This window comes from Cyprinodon variegatus, unplaced genomic scaffold (assembly GCF_000732505.1).
Source record: "Cyprinodon variegatus isolate N-32 unplaced genomic scaffold, C_variegatus-1.0 Scaffold188, whole genome shotgun sequence".
Lineage (NCBI taxonomy): Eukaryota > Metazoa > Chordata > Actinopteri > Cyprinodontiformes > Cyprinodontidae > Cyprinodon > Cyprinodon variegatus.
In genome coordinates, this window is record NW_015150641.1 from 976,346 (window position 1) to 991,589 (window position 15,244).

Below are 15,244 nucleotides of genomic sequence, written 5' to 3' on the forward strand. Positions count from 1 at the left end.
GAAAAGTAACATTAAGAATTACAGTAAATGGCAACAGGTTAGGAAAATAAACTGATTGAAAATGTGTGCTCATCTTTCTCACCTGGAAAAGAAACGGTTTCCGAAGCCCCACTGCATCATAACCCGCCATCTGATCCTCACATCAACAGAAAGATATATTGTATTTAAAACATGCAACATATGCATAAAAATAAACATGCGCTCCAATAATTGCGGTGAAGGTTTGCTTCCAGAGTTAGTGTGCACCCTTTTAGTAGCCTGCCACTGTTAGAATGGAGAATCTCAAAAGGTGATTTATTTCTCAATCAGAGGATTAATTTTGTTTTTGATTTGAGTTGCAACTGTACACAATCTTATCACAATTTAAATCCATAAAGCTTCTTTGAAAGTGGGTCATCATTTAACATCAGGCAGCAGACAGAACTTAACAGCATCTGTCGGTGATTAATTAATCACACTTTGCCATACAGCCAAAAACACATGCACAGAGATTTCTTTACAAATGCTTCCTATAAATATGGCCCGAAGGAAAAGCATCAGAAGGTTTAAACATAAATCACTTCTTGGGAAATATGGAAAAAGGATATGGTGCAAATTAGTCATGTTAAATCAAGCTTCATAGTCAAACTATGTACTGAAGAACTTTTTATAGAGTAAATCAGATGATTTTCCATACTTAATATCATGATCCATTCATATTAGAAATAGCTTAGGAGTTGATAGTTTTATCACTGTTAAATAAATCCTTGTTTTTTTCTCTGCCCTTTGTTGTTTTCATTGATGTAGAAAAAAAGGTGATTAAAGTAGAAAAGGTAAAGATTAATCTGTGGGATTTTTTATTCGGTTTCACAGGCATTAAAAAAGCTATTAACCATGTTCTAATACCTACTTTTTAGAAATAACTTAGATGTGTTGTCATTGGTCTTTGCTATTTTTCATGCAGCATTGCTTCGTTATCTAAATATTTTCTAGCATTTCTTCACGTCGAGTTCTTTTAAAGTCCATTTTGCTTTTGCAGAGATATATATCATTACAGACTATTTAATATTTTCTCTTCTAGCCAGTTTGATCAGGATTTTTGAATCATTGTTCTGGTCCAGTCTTCAGCCGTTCAACAGATTGACAACTTTTTTACAGGCGTCTTAAAAAATGGCTTAGAAGGACACGCTTCAACCGATTTAAAACAGTATTTACACAGACCATGGTAATAAAATAAATAAATAAATAAGTATAGTATTTATAAGGCACCTCACTAGTCTATTCAGCACAGTGATGTGTTTGATGTGTGAATGTCATGTAACCCCTAAGCAAACCTCTAATATACATAAAATGTTTGCTCCTAATTTCTAACTTACAGCAACATTTCTTTAAAACAAATTGACTCATGAACTGTTTTACCTCTTTGAAGTGTTTGAAGACTTAAAGGATGCAAATTCTAATCAAACCAGAATCTGTTGGCAGATTTAAATTAGCCTTTGATAACTGTATACTAATATCCTTCTCTTTCTTACCACTCATGTCGTTTAAAGCTTTTTACAAAGCCTATTTATTAATAATGCAACATATAAAAACTTGATTTGCCAAAAATAAAAGAAAATTAAATATAATATACATATACTCAGTAGATAAGTGCAAATGTTACAGTCTTCAGAGTTAAAACTGGTTTTAATGGATTTACATACTTTCTAAATGCCCACATCCATAGTTTTTAAAACATACACATAACTGCAAGTGCAGTCGCACATACGCTGCACACTGCATCATTAACCTGACATCTGCTAACAGTGAAAACACTCTCCTCAGAGATTAAATGCATTCAGACACTAATACCCGAGCATTAACTGAATTTACTTCTAGCTGAAGCTTTAGGAGTATTTGTCAAACAACAGTGACACCTCCTGGTGAACAGGCTACATGAGAAGTAAAACAGAACCAATTGGATTGTTTTAAAGCAACAAGCATACAGTTAAGTGTATGACAATAAGGCTTTATTGTAGAGTGTCACAGGAAAATGACAGATGGTGGTTTTACTCTCAGAGTTAAACTGCTACACACGACTACTGTTTGCTGCCTTACATGTGCATCTGCACAAAGGAGGATGCTCAATAATGTAACAGGTTTGTCTTGGAATACAACCACAAAGTGAATAGGTCTTTGTAAGAGTACCATTTAACATGCATTTGTACTTGATCCTATAATCTAATAGGTTTGAGTGCATCTTATCTGTTTTTGGTGTCTTTACGGATTTACTGAACTAGTCTAAAGACAGTTTCCACCATATAAATGACAAAAAGGTAGACATATCAATATTTGTGCCATTCCAGCAGTGGACTTAGTGAAGTAAAGCTTTAAGGGTCCGAGCAAAAATATGACAAAAATTAGGTTCATGCAGATGACATGGAATGTTTACAGGTTAATAAAATATTATAACCAAGCATAAATTAAGACACTTAAAAACAAAAAAAAAAAAACAGTGTGTATAGTTGTTTGCTATGGCTAAATTCCTGGTTGTGTCTCTAAATGCTTTTTTTGTCATCACAGCACTTCTAAATGGCACTTCTTTTTTAATTTAGTTTCACAGCGATACATTTATTCTGGGAGTATTTACATATTTCCTCTGAAAGTGAAATGTCATAGAGGCTGTTTAAAAACAAAAAAACAATCGGCACAGTGTGGTGAAAAGGCCACTAAATCTGAGCTATACTGGAGCTTCTTCACAGTATCAAGAGAGCCCGATGCTGACGAAAAATATAAAGAAAAACCCTGAAATAAAATATGTAGGTCAACATGAAAGTAATTCAACAGGGCAAAATCAAAGTGAAGATAACCGATTTAAAAGAAGAACATGATGGGAAAAAAATACTGGAGGAAAAAAAAAGAATCAATGATTGGGAAACAATTCACAGTCTATCGTCATTCAATATTTCTTCTACAACATATCTGTAAAAAAATACTGAAGCCAGGTGTGATTGGGCCTGTGGCACAGGAGCTGAAGCTTGAACCTGAGCCTGCTTTGAGTATAGAATATATTTCTAGTGGTGTGAGTGAACCAAATGCTCTAATGGGTGCCATTCAGGCCCAGCCTGGCCTCCTTAAACATTCGTTTCTATGTAAACAAACAAACCAGCTAGAAAATTAACAAGTGCTGACACTAACTCTATCGTAGCACCGCCACAGTGTGAAGAGCTGTATAGGTTTGACGTGAACAACAAATATACATCATATCTTCATATATACAATGAGAATGGATGGGAGCACAGTAATAACTCTGTCTTGCTTTCCCTTTGGGTTTCTGCAGATGGTTTATTCAGAGGACTCTAGATCTCTTGCTGGCCAGCGAACCATGCTAAAAATGAAAGAACAACAATGAGCAGGAAATAATCAAAACAGTGAATAAATATTTAGTGAATGTGGAATAGATTTTTTTTTTCTTTTTTCTTTTTTTTACCTTAGCCTGCTTGTAAAAATGAGGGGCCAACTCCACCAGCCAGGATGACTCCACAGCAGTCACATCACGCATGTAGTATTTTGAGGTTTGCATCACTTCGTTAAAGACGACCCTGAGAAGATTAAAGCAAAGACTTTCAGAAAAGGATGGAAAAAAACATCCGTATTAACAGGGAGTAAAAAAAAAAAAAAAAGTACTCTTTCCTCTAGAATTTCTTTTACATTTTTTCCTAACAAAACTCGGTGTAATGAGTGGTTTTTATCTGATGGATTAACACGGAGTAGTGTTGGGTAGAGGAAAGGGAGGGTGGGGTTTATTCTTCTAAAGTAAAAAGTGTTCGCCTTCAGAACGCATTAGTAAAAACTTTGCAGAACAATGTTTACAGCTGGCAGCCTTTTGGGCGATACCAGCTTTGAACATTTAGAACATTAAAGGTTTTACCCCATTCTTTAAGATTACAGCTCATATGTAATCATGTTCTACATGTTTAGATGTTTTTCCAAGTCAGTGCACTATTACGTATTTGATTGACATATGATTGATATTAATATGTGTGAAAAAGATTGACACATTTTTGCTAATTTAGCCACTAATGCACATTACATAGTGAGCACTTGGAAAGATTGTGTGAAACATAACATACTGACCACTTCGGAGGCTTCTCTCCATACAACACAGAGCTGGGATGAATGTGAAGTTCAAGATCATCTCGTAAAGTTCTGGTAAGACAAAAGACTCTTAATAATGAGGCTTAAAGCTTAAAAACATGGCTTATCCCTGACTGAATTGGATAGTCACCGATAGGAGCCAGAGTGGTGAATGCGAGCAGCATTAGCAAAGAATCCAGACACAATACACCTCAAGATCACATCTGGGTCACCTGTGTAAAACAGACAGCGAGATGAGTTTGTCAAACACATACAGACAAGTAATGCTACAATCCTGACTGCTTGCAAAATCCTTATTTTGTTGAACTTAACATAATCATGAAGAAGTCTTACCTTCACTGGAAGTTCGTGGCACTTTAAACTTGTTCATGAGACGGCGAAGCTGCTCTCTTACTGTGACGGCGCGGACAAGACCTTTGTAATTCAGAAAATGCTCCTGACACCATTGGGAGCTTTTCTGATGCTGCAGGAAATACAGCAAACAAAAAGGTCCCAATGAATATCTACTTATGAGAGTTCACCACATTATGGCGAGTTAACCGCCACTGACTGAACTGCCTGTGTCCACATGCTGTACCTTAATGAATGCCTCATATACATTCAGCATAGTGAGGTGGTCTCCCTCAGCGACTGCAAATTTCCTGTGTTCACGAGCCTGCAGGGGACAGATTGCCAAAAAGCAGGGTAGTTTTTAAGCTCAAGAAGAGCAAAGCGCTTAAAATGAAAAAAAAAGCAAAAATAAATCTCTTACGGCATCTTTCTTCTGATTCGGAGGCACAACAAATATATTCTGGATCTGCATCATGGCAGCTATGGTAACTATCTCTTTGGAGCAGCCAAAGTTTCCAGACTCTAGGAGCATCTTAGCAAACATGGGGCTGAGAGGAAACTCCGCCATCCGCACACCCATGGGGTCAGTCAAACGGCCGTAATGGTCCAAACCTGCCATGAAACACGTAGACTGTAAATAGGAAGCATTCTGTTGATGCAAACATTGTGTGATGTTCAGGCAAAAACATATGCAATGAGTCATGCATTGAAGGAAAACCCCTGTTTTCAAACTGCTGATGAGCAAAATATTTCTCACCTCCAAGAGCGTAAAGAAGTTCCAGAGCCTGAACCATAGTCTGGGCTGGAGGAGGCTGAAAAAACCCCACAAAAGACAGTTAAATCACATCTGGTGTATCTAAGAAATAATCAGTGGTTTAGATCTTCAAAGACCATAATTGACTGTTATTTTCAAGACACTATGATGCATATGTGAAAGGCAAAGGCAAATCCACAAACAAGTCAGCCCAGGACAATTACGAGTTTACAGATCCGGAAGGAGTGGAGTCCCAGCTTGATGTTAAACTTGTGGAAATTAAAAGAATAACTGAAAAAGATAAGACCATTTAAATGTTGAAACCATCTACGGTTCTTTGAGGAGAAATGAGCTTTGGAAGATTTGTTACATTTACTGGGAGACAACTGGACAGGAAAAAAAGGTTGATAAGTGAATAACTTTCTATAGCTTGCTGCAGACCTCCCAAAAAATGTTTATTTAAGTTCCACTGCACTTATCTTCTCTTTTGGGGCTTCTTTCATATGTTCAAAAACCTACAACACAAACTTGAACAAGAACACAAAAAAGCTAACGACTTGACATTTACAAAACTGTTAAATGTCAACCATTTAATTTTCTTTTTTATCTCTACATAGTTTTTGTGTCTGCAAGTTGCATCATGGCTGCAACTTCGTCTGACATTAACATATTGGTTACATTTTTTTTTTTTTTTTTATCTTATCATTTATCTTTTATTTTCCTCCACAATAGGTAAACATAGTTATCTTGGGTGAAAAAAGAAATAGTCCATCTTCATAAGTAGCTATGTGCTTTTTTCAAGCACGCAGCTTATTGGCCGACATATAATAAAAGACAGCAGTGCAGCCAAACAAAGCCCGGATATGCAGATGCAAGCCAGCTGTGTTTTTATGATCCAAAACAGCCCGAGTTTAAAGGCTAAATTTAACCTCTGAAATAACCCCAAAACTGTCATTTAGATCAGTTTTTCCTGACCTTTTTTTTTTACTTGTGTACCCCTTTGTGAATTATGAGTACTCCTCTCAGTCAAAAGTATTGATGATTGTGGAATGTAAACTAACTAATTATACATTAAAACTACTTTACTTAATCATTTACGTTTAGCACTTAAATATTAGGCATTTTATGCTTTCCATCTCAAATAAAAAAAACATTAATATGTTGTCTGAAAGTTTGTAAGCAATCAAAATAAATAAAAAATAAAATCATATTATGAACCTGTATTTATAAAACTGGAGCTCCTCTCATAAACTTTCCCATAATCGTATTTAAACTTGATAAATTGGGAGCAAAACACAGAACAAAAGTTATAGTCAGACTGACTTAATTAGTTTTACTTCGTTTTCATCAAGACACCTGAGCTGCTTTGATGAGCTCCGATAGCTCAGTGTGAAAACCAGCTGATCCCAGGCTTTTCTCTACATCCAGCCTTTTCCTCTTTTTGAATTTGGTCCTCAGAAAGCAAAACAGATCCCAGCTCTATTTTATTTAGCTACATTAAAAATATATATATTTTGATGTATCCCTTGTAATGCACTCGTGGACCACTAGGGGTATGAGTACCCCCGGTTTGGAATCACTGATTTAGAGCACTGAGTTGGTACTCTGTATCTTGAATTTGAAAATTTTGCAATAAAATTAAAATCAGAATTTGATCGGGGTTTTTCCACCCCGTCTTCATTTTGTGCTATGCCAACTTGTCCGTACATCACTTATGGATTGTTACATATTTTGTCAAGTTTCTTTCAAAGTGGAGGAGAAACTCACAGAAAGGAAGCTAAAGCGCAGAACATTGTCTATCCCCAATGCTTTGAGCTGCAGGATTACAGGGGCTAAATTAGAGCGTTGCATCTCTGGAACGGTAGCAGCAGGTAGCTTCTCGTAGTCCTCCTCTGTTGAAGGAAGCAGAAACAATACCAAAAAAAAGCAAATGAGAGATTATTCAAAAGGGATTAGGTTTCCTAGGTTACTTTCTTGTAATTCCTTTCCATCAACCCACACGTGCCTGTATATAGCCTAAAGCACTTCCCAGGTCGGTTTCGTCCTGCCCTCCCAGCTCTCTGGCTGGCTGAGGCCTTTGAGATGGGAGTGACCACCAGAGATTCAATGGCAGTGCGAGGATTGTAGGCCCGTAGCTTCACAAATGCACAGTCGATGACAAACATGATACCATTTATAGTGATAGACGTCTCAGCTATGTTTGTGGCCACCACAATCTGGAAAGAAAAATTAAACACGAAAATATCAGCATTATACATACCGGTATGTGTTATTATTTAGCTAAAGACTGTTTATAATAACTTAATGAGCTGTTAATATACAATTTTATAGAGGATGCCCGCGCACAGTTCTGAAGTGGTTAACCCCACTTTAGCATCGAATGAAATTCTTCCTGTTAAGGCTTAATATACAGATAGAGGGTGGGGTTCACAGTGCGAATTACTCTTAGTATATAAGTGTTCAACTTTGTTTATAAGAATAGCCAATAAAATGGGGACTAAAACTATATCCTTTTGAAACACCATTAGATATTAAAAAGGTATCCATAAAAAATAAAAAAAATAGACTGTAATCAGAAGTTGTCAGAAAGTTAATTCCATTGTTATAACGGCGTAATAACTTAGCAGTAGTAATGTGTACACTTTAAAGCAAACTGTTGAACCCCTCTGACTTCAGTCTAGCATTGAATCTTGAGGTCACATCTGACATCAAGCATAGAAACCAGGAAAAAAAATATACATAATAGATGTCATCTTATATGGACCAGCAAAGTAAAAAAAAAAAATACAAATTAAGCCGAGCATTATAATATTAAAATGATGAGAATCGTGTAAAAGTAAATACCAGAGCAAAACGGTCTCAGAAAAGCCCAGAGTTCACTCCAGCTTGTAGTGGATTATTTCACGTAATAAAAAAGGATGAGAAATCACAGATCAATCTAAAGGATACAGACAATGGCTATTTTTAATTTTTTTTTTCACATTTAAATTTTGAAAATGGGAACCTTAGCAGAGTGACAACTTTGTATCAAAATATCAACAAAGAAATATTTAATTTTTACTACAAAACTGCCACTACGCGAATATTACACATTACTATTAGAGATTCAACCGAATAACATAGAAAATGTTTGATCAGGCGCTGGCTTAATAATTGTTTTGCCAAAGTATGAAAAAGACCCAGTTTGGCACGTAGATAGGAGGATTTCTGGAAAGCTAATAATTCAGAAGCAAGGATGTATGAATGGAAGAATAACCCCAATTTTCACCCCTTGTATTTTATCTTGCATAGAAATTTAAAGAAAGTTAATACTTATAATCACAGATGTGTGATTAATCACAGATGTGTGATTAAAATAAATTGAGTGATATTGATGGGATTTACCCAAATAATTCTACTTTTCAATAAAAATACACAGAAAGGTGAAGATTTACCTTGCGAACAGTAGGGGGAGCCCTTTCAAAGACTTTCATTTGGTCTGCATAGGGTAGACCAGAGTACATGGGCAAGATTCTCAGGTGTTTCTTCATACCATATCGAGAAAGAGCTCTGGCTTGTTCTTGCAGGAGGGACACCACCTTCTCCACCTCTTCCTAAAATGGAGTTAAATACAAGAAAGAAACAATATTAATGCCTTAATGATAATAGAAACAAAGCATTTGCTGACAGAAATACGATCACTTGCCTGCCCAGTGAGGAAAGCAAGAACGTCCCCATCATCTTCCATCTCATGAATCTTCATCACCGTCTCCACTGTGGCCTTCACATAATCTGGGACTGGACTAACAACAAACCAGAGATCAAAGCTTTGCAGACATCTTTAGGTTGAATATAATATCTTCCTCCAGTCAGACTCCCTATTTGGACTACCTGACAGTGTAGAAGATGTCCACCGGAAAAGTACGTCCCTCTACTGTCAGGATTCCACACGTGTCCTTGTTGGGATCCCCAGACTCATTCAGGTTGAAGAACTCATGGAATTTCTTTACATAATATCACATCAGGTAGAATGTTATTTTTCTTTTAAAGGTGCAACATTATAACATTTATTTTCTAGTTATCAGTGTCATGCAAGACTTTGCAGCAAAACAATTAAAGCACACGTCTTAAATGCTACAAAATCTGTTATTAAAGATTTTTGCAGGGTCAAATAAAAGCATTTTTAAACAGAGAGCACAATAGATGTCAGATTTGGCGTATTTAGCAGACTTCCTTGATGCTGAGAGCAGCTGTGACCTGATGCGGCTATCTATCCATCATCAGTTTATCCACCTCATCTACGCTCCTCCTCTGCCTGCCTTTGTTGGTCTGTTAACCTAGCAAATCTGTTCATCTTAATGAGGCAGTCACCTTGGCATCAAGAGTGGCAGAGGCAACTATCACCCTCAGGTCCCGCCTCTTCTTTTGAATCTGTCAAAGAATCAAAGAAAAAGCCAACAGAGTGAAAGAAAACTGATGAGAGTGAGTTTTTAAGAATAAGAAGTTGGCTGAATTGAGTTTTGGTTGGAGTGAAATTGGTTAATAATCACATAATTCGTGATTGACATGAAGAACTAACTCACTTAACAATGAATGAGCACTCTTTTATTTTTAAATCATTGTTCAATTTTGAAGTAGGAACAAAATATGAACTAAAGATAAAAAACAAGAAAAGTAAAAATTTTAAATATATATAAAAATTACAGTGCAAACATGGTTTCTCAATAAAAAAATGTCCCTTTGCAAATCCTTCCTGCTGTCAAATCCTAAACTATTTTCAATGAGATTCTGGGGCTGGGATTTAATAACAGCAGTCTCAATAATTGAACTTTATTGATTTCAGGTTGGAGGAATTTACCTCTGCATTTAGCCCATCCACTTGGGGACCAGTGGGCTGCTACTGTGCATCACCCGGGGAGCAGTGTGGGGTTAAGGGTCTTTGCTCAGACACCCAGAGTGGCAGTGCGTGGGAGTGGGGCTCGAACTCAGAATCTCAGGATTCCAAGCTCTATGCCCTAACCACTAGACGCCACTCCCCCTAGTAAAGTATATATATTATAATTGTTATTCTCAGCGAAGAGATCTGAATGTGTCAACTTTCATTTCACTTTTTACAATATTGCTTTAACTAGCAAAAAAAAAAAAAAAACTGTTATATGCTTTACTTTTAAACAAGTACCAAACAGCTGACAATTGTGGATTCATTCTTGATATTTTCAGTTGGAAAATAGTTCTGAAACCATCTGGAAACCAACAGGCTAAATCTTTGTTGTCAGCCCCTCTGATGAGTATACCTTTATAAGAGCTCCTCAATTACAGCTTTAATATCAACCCTTTCATCCCCGGGAGGGTTCCTTGCTTTATCCAGGGCTGATTTCAAACTACAGTTAGCACATTTAGGCCAACAATCAAGTTTAGCGGTTGACAGCAGGTTGAATATCTAAGGATATAATCAAACTAATTAACCAGCTAATGTGAATTACTCATAGTTGTCTTATTGTATAAAGAGCCAAACAGCAAAAAGGTGTTAAGGTCTGCTTACAAAGTCGGCAATTCTAAATTCATTTTTCTATGTTTTTGCATAGTGTCTGCATCAAAAAAACACTTCTGAAACCAAGATATTTTTACTCATTAAAATTTAAATCCAACATGTCTAGTCTTAAAGTGGTGAAAGAGTACAGGAAGTCATGTTTTGCTTTTGTTTTTAGTCATTAGTACTAAATCACATGCAAACCATATTTAGACGTTATTTTGTTGTTTTTGTTTTCCTGAAACCAATCTTAAAACTCTCTTCACATAAAAATGAAACCATGGTCACAATGTTGACTTGTGATTTTTGTTTTGTTCCAAGTGTCTTGTGTTTTTTACTTTTCTCTTTTTTCTTGCTAAGACTTTGTTTTACCTTAATAAAATCTAAATGTCAAAAAACTGTAACTTTGAAGAGCTAGCAATTTGCATCTATTGGTCTTACCTTTTTCAGTAGACCAATGGCTATGTCTGTGTACAGAGTTCTCTCATGTGCTTCATCCAACATCAACACACTGAACATAAGAGAGGAAAGTACAGAATCAGTTACCCATATCAACCCTGGACCAATCTGCGATAATAAAACTAAAATTAAATTAAACCTGGTGACTGAAAAAATAAATATATAAAAAATACTGTATGGCCATTTTATTAGGGTAAAACTTTTAAATGCATGTTTTTACAAATAATAAATAACTTAGTTACAAGTCAGGAACTTGGTGCATCTAGAGGCATGGCCGCAGAAAGTGGGTGTGCTGCAGCATCCCCTAGTGGCGAGATGGAGATAAAAAAAAAAAAAAACACAAAATACTTTGCAAAATTTATAAATTTCTTATGAATATTTTAGGAAATGATTTTACGTTTTTTTATTTTACTATTACGTGTATTTGGATTTGAATTGAATTATTTAGAGGCCTAATCAACACAAGTTCATCGAAGTTACGTTATCACGGCAACATCAAGCAAGCTAGTGCGTGGCATCTGGCTTGCAGCAGCAGATTTACAAATTTACAAAGTAATAATGACAGAAATGTGGAGGAAATATGTCAAAGAAACGCATTTCGAATTCGTCGGCTCATGAGAGACTTTTATCTTCACGACCTCAGAGTGCACCTGAACATTTGAACACCTAACGTAGCCATATACTTTAGTCTTATTTTGATCTTGTTTTCTTTGTGTAATGGATGTGGAGAACTATTCAATAACTGTTCATAATATAATTATTTCCTTGTGGTTTGTGTAACAAGATTTTGGAGTTAATAGAATCACATTTGACATAAACACAGTGACTCGGGTTCATGCAAGCTGACCAAATCTACATTGTTATCAGAGGTGTCAAGTAATGAAGAACAAATACTTTGTTACTGTACATAAGTTAACTTTTTAGGTATCTATACTTTCCTCCATTACTTATTTTTCCAACTTCTGACTTCTACTCATTACATTTTCACTCAAGTATCTGTACTTTCTATTCCTTACATTTTTAAAACAAATGTTACTCGTTACTCTTGGCTTCGGTTTTAAATTTATAAATATTAATTTAACGTCATGTGCGCCATCCAATGCTCCATCCACATCTAGTGAAAACTAGTGTAATTGGGTGAGTTATATAACGCAAACACTCATTGGTTAGCTAAAGGAAATCATCAGAAGCAAGCAGGTGTTCTTCAAACTTCAAACGTGAATTGTCTATGTGAGGGGTCCCCAACGCGGTGCCCCAAGGGGCCCTCAAGGAACACACGGGGTGCCCTCAACGCCTTCTGAAAACAGTAACTCAGCAGTGGGCTAAGTTTGAAATTTTATTTTATTCTGTGACTCTTCTTTTTAATCATTTATAGAGCATTTCATCATAGTAATCATATAGGGTATTTTAGCATTTATAGAGATTTTAAAATTATAATGTTTAAAGGAAAATTAGAAATTAAAAGTTAACAATAAAAATGTGTTTATTATGGATGAAGTTTAGGTGAACGCTGACCCCTCTTGTTCATAGGTCAGTATTGGTAGCCCTTCCTATGATTTACAACAAGACCTCCCTCATTCTTGGCCCTATCTCAAAGATTTTTTCTAAATAGTCGAAAAATTGAGCTTTCAATTCATATAGTGGTGTCTGGCTGTTTTTTTTTTTTAAGTTTACTTTATACATTTATACTTTAAGTAGATTTTGGAGCACATACTTTTTCCACTTTTACTTGAGTAAAGAAGCCAGGTTGATACTTCAACTTTTACCTGAGTGTTTTTAAACTGCAGTATCTATACTTCTACTTAAGTAACAAATATGTGTACTTTTGACACAACTGATTGTTATAGTGTTATAATGAAGTTTAATTAATAGCATATATATATATATTCTCCTGAGAACTGATGTCTGTGTTAAAGACCCTGGTTGCGTGCACTGAAGTGTATATGACAATAAAGTAGTGAATCTAAATCTATTTACTTATTTATTTTTAGTGTAGTTTAAATAGGCCTATAGGCTCATGTGTCTTTTGTCCAGAAACAAAAACAAAAAATTCACAGCACCCCCTGTTCAAAAGTACTTCCAGCAGAGCCGTCTAGATGCACTCAAGACAACTTGCTGAGGTTCAAACTGAGGATCAATATGGATAGAAAGCAAAAATGGCTTTAAATGTGGCACAGCATTCTTCCTGGCTTTAAATCTATGCCATGCAGAATGGAGGTAGTTCTGAAAGCAGAATGGGGTCCAATCCAACACTAATGAAATAGCCAGTGAGAGCATCTTTCATTTCTAAACTTGTACCTGTATCTTTTTAAAAGAGGGTCTGCCATCATTTCTCGCACAAGCATTCCATCTGTGAGAAACTGAAAGCATAAATGCTTTAGTACAGACTGAAGGACACCACACAAGAAGGCTGAGCCCATCCTCCTCTTGCTACCTTAATCCTGGTGGCTTGGGGGTCAGAGCAGTCATCGAACCGGATGGTGTAGCCCACCTCGTGTCCCAGCAGGGCACCTCGCTCCTCCGCAACACGGTTAGCAACCTATCAGCAAGAAGGGGAAAAAATGGGGACAAAGAAGTATATTTGAAGCAGGGCACGTGTCCTATGATGTGAACCAAATTTGCCTGCAGTCAGATGACATTGGCAAAAAAGTGGGAGGACATCGGCTGAGCTCTTACCGAGATAGCAGCCACACGTCGAGGCTGCGTCACTCCAATCACTTTCCCCTCCGCGGCCCAGCCAGCCTCCAGCAGGTACTGATTGAAGGCAAAAGAAAAGAACAAAGCAGGAATGAAAGATTCTGCATAAATTAAATTTTAGCTGATGAGGACCGAACTCTGCTCAATAAAGGGGGAACGGGTTGCTAAGCATCTATGCAAGGTCATATTGAACCACTGTGGAAGAAAATGTTTCTGAATGCACCTTAATGCAAAGCAGGACTAATTATTTAAAGGTTTGGCAGAAACTAACCTGAGGGATCTGTGTTGTCTTTCCACATCCGGTCTCCCCAACTATAATAACAGTCTGGAAGCTTTCAACCAAGTATAATATGTTGTTTCTGTGCTGCATTGGAGATAAATAAGAAAAAAACAGATATCAAAGACAGATGTTCATGGAATAATGCAGCTAATGCGCTGAAAGGTGTGTGGAAGCAGAGTGAAACCTTAAAAACTGGAAGCTTTTGCCGCTGCTTCTCTATAGAGAGGGCTGTGTTTGGATTGAAGATGATGGGGGATCCGGTGGTCTCAGAGCTCAGATCCCGTTCCTCTGAGATCCCCGGAGCCTCAGACCCTGGAGCAGAGCAGATGGCGAAGAGGAGGAGATGTTTTATTAAAATGAAGATTTTCACTGATTAACAGATCGTCCTGCAATGGAGCATTTTTATTTGCAGCCTGTCTGTAAGTTGTTATCAATTCAAACTGGTTTCATATTGGCAGGTAAACAATTGAATTCAAATGATCCACAGTTAAAGCGATCAGGCTGCAGAAAGCACGCAGCAGCACTGAGCTCCACTGCGGACTCACTTTTATCACCGACTCCCGACAGAACCTCCAGATTTACAACAATGGCGCCGAAAAACATCTACTGACTTTTTAATTCATTTATTTGCACTTACCCGGCTTCCAAAATTTCATCGTGGAGCGGGGAGCCGCCATGTTGGCTTCTACGTCACTTTTTTTTTTTTTCTTCTGGCGGAGAGATTTCTGAATGATGTCAGGTATGGCAAGCCGATTTACCAGTTAATCGATAAACCCACGCACAGACACGGGAGGAGGGAAGTAATTCATACTTTAACTGCACATATATCTAGTTGTATGGAATGCCATTTATCCTTCTGTAAATAAGACCGTTTACGTCATTTTTCCGCAAAAATATATGTAAAAAATGAATGTTGAAAAAATGACGAAGCAAGCTGCAAAAGCAAAAAAACAAGCATAAATAACTTAAAAAGGATTAATTTATCATTATTAAGTTCCATATTACCTTTATTTGTTGTGCTTTCAACAATATTGAAGCAATATTCTCTCCATGATAAATAATTTAGTTTATCCCATACTCTGTTTTAAACACACATAAA

General features: G+C 36.7%; 1 protein-coding gene across 1 annotated transcript; it reads right to left on the reverse strand.

Annotated features, from left to right (window-relative positions):
* Positions 1 to 1,783: 1,783 nt before the first annotated feature.
* On the reverse strand, positions 1,784 to 14,845 carry dhx35 (DEAH-box helicase 35). Its single transcript, XM_015379276.1, has 21 exons — positions 14,783 to 14,845; positions 14,330 to 14,457; positions 14,137 to 14,229; positions 13,845 to 13,922; positions 13,603 to 13,707; positions 13,467 to 13,528; positions 11,151 to 11,220; positions 9,551 to 9,610; positions 9,071 to 9,183; positions 8,886 to 8,982; positions 8,635 to 8,793; positions 7,206 to 7,416; positions 6,968 to 7,092; positions 5,204 to 5,258; positions 4,868 to 5,058; positions 4,694 to 4,771; positions 4,450 to 4,579; positions 4,247 to 4,328; positions 4,096 to 4,167; positions 3,449 to 3,560; positions 1,784 to 3,346 (listed from the first exon to the last, which is right to left on the reverse strand). The coding sequence occupies exons 1-21, from the start codon at positions 14,820 to 14,822 to the stop codon at positions 3,308 to 3,310; spliced, it is 2,100 nt and encodes a 699-aa protein (XP_015234762.1). The 5' UTR covers positions 14,823 to 14,845; the 3' UTR covers positions 1,784 to 3,307.
* Between the last annotated feature and the right edge of the window lie 399 nt (positions 14,846 to 15,244).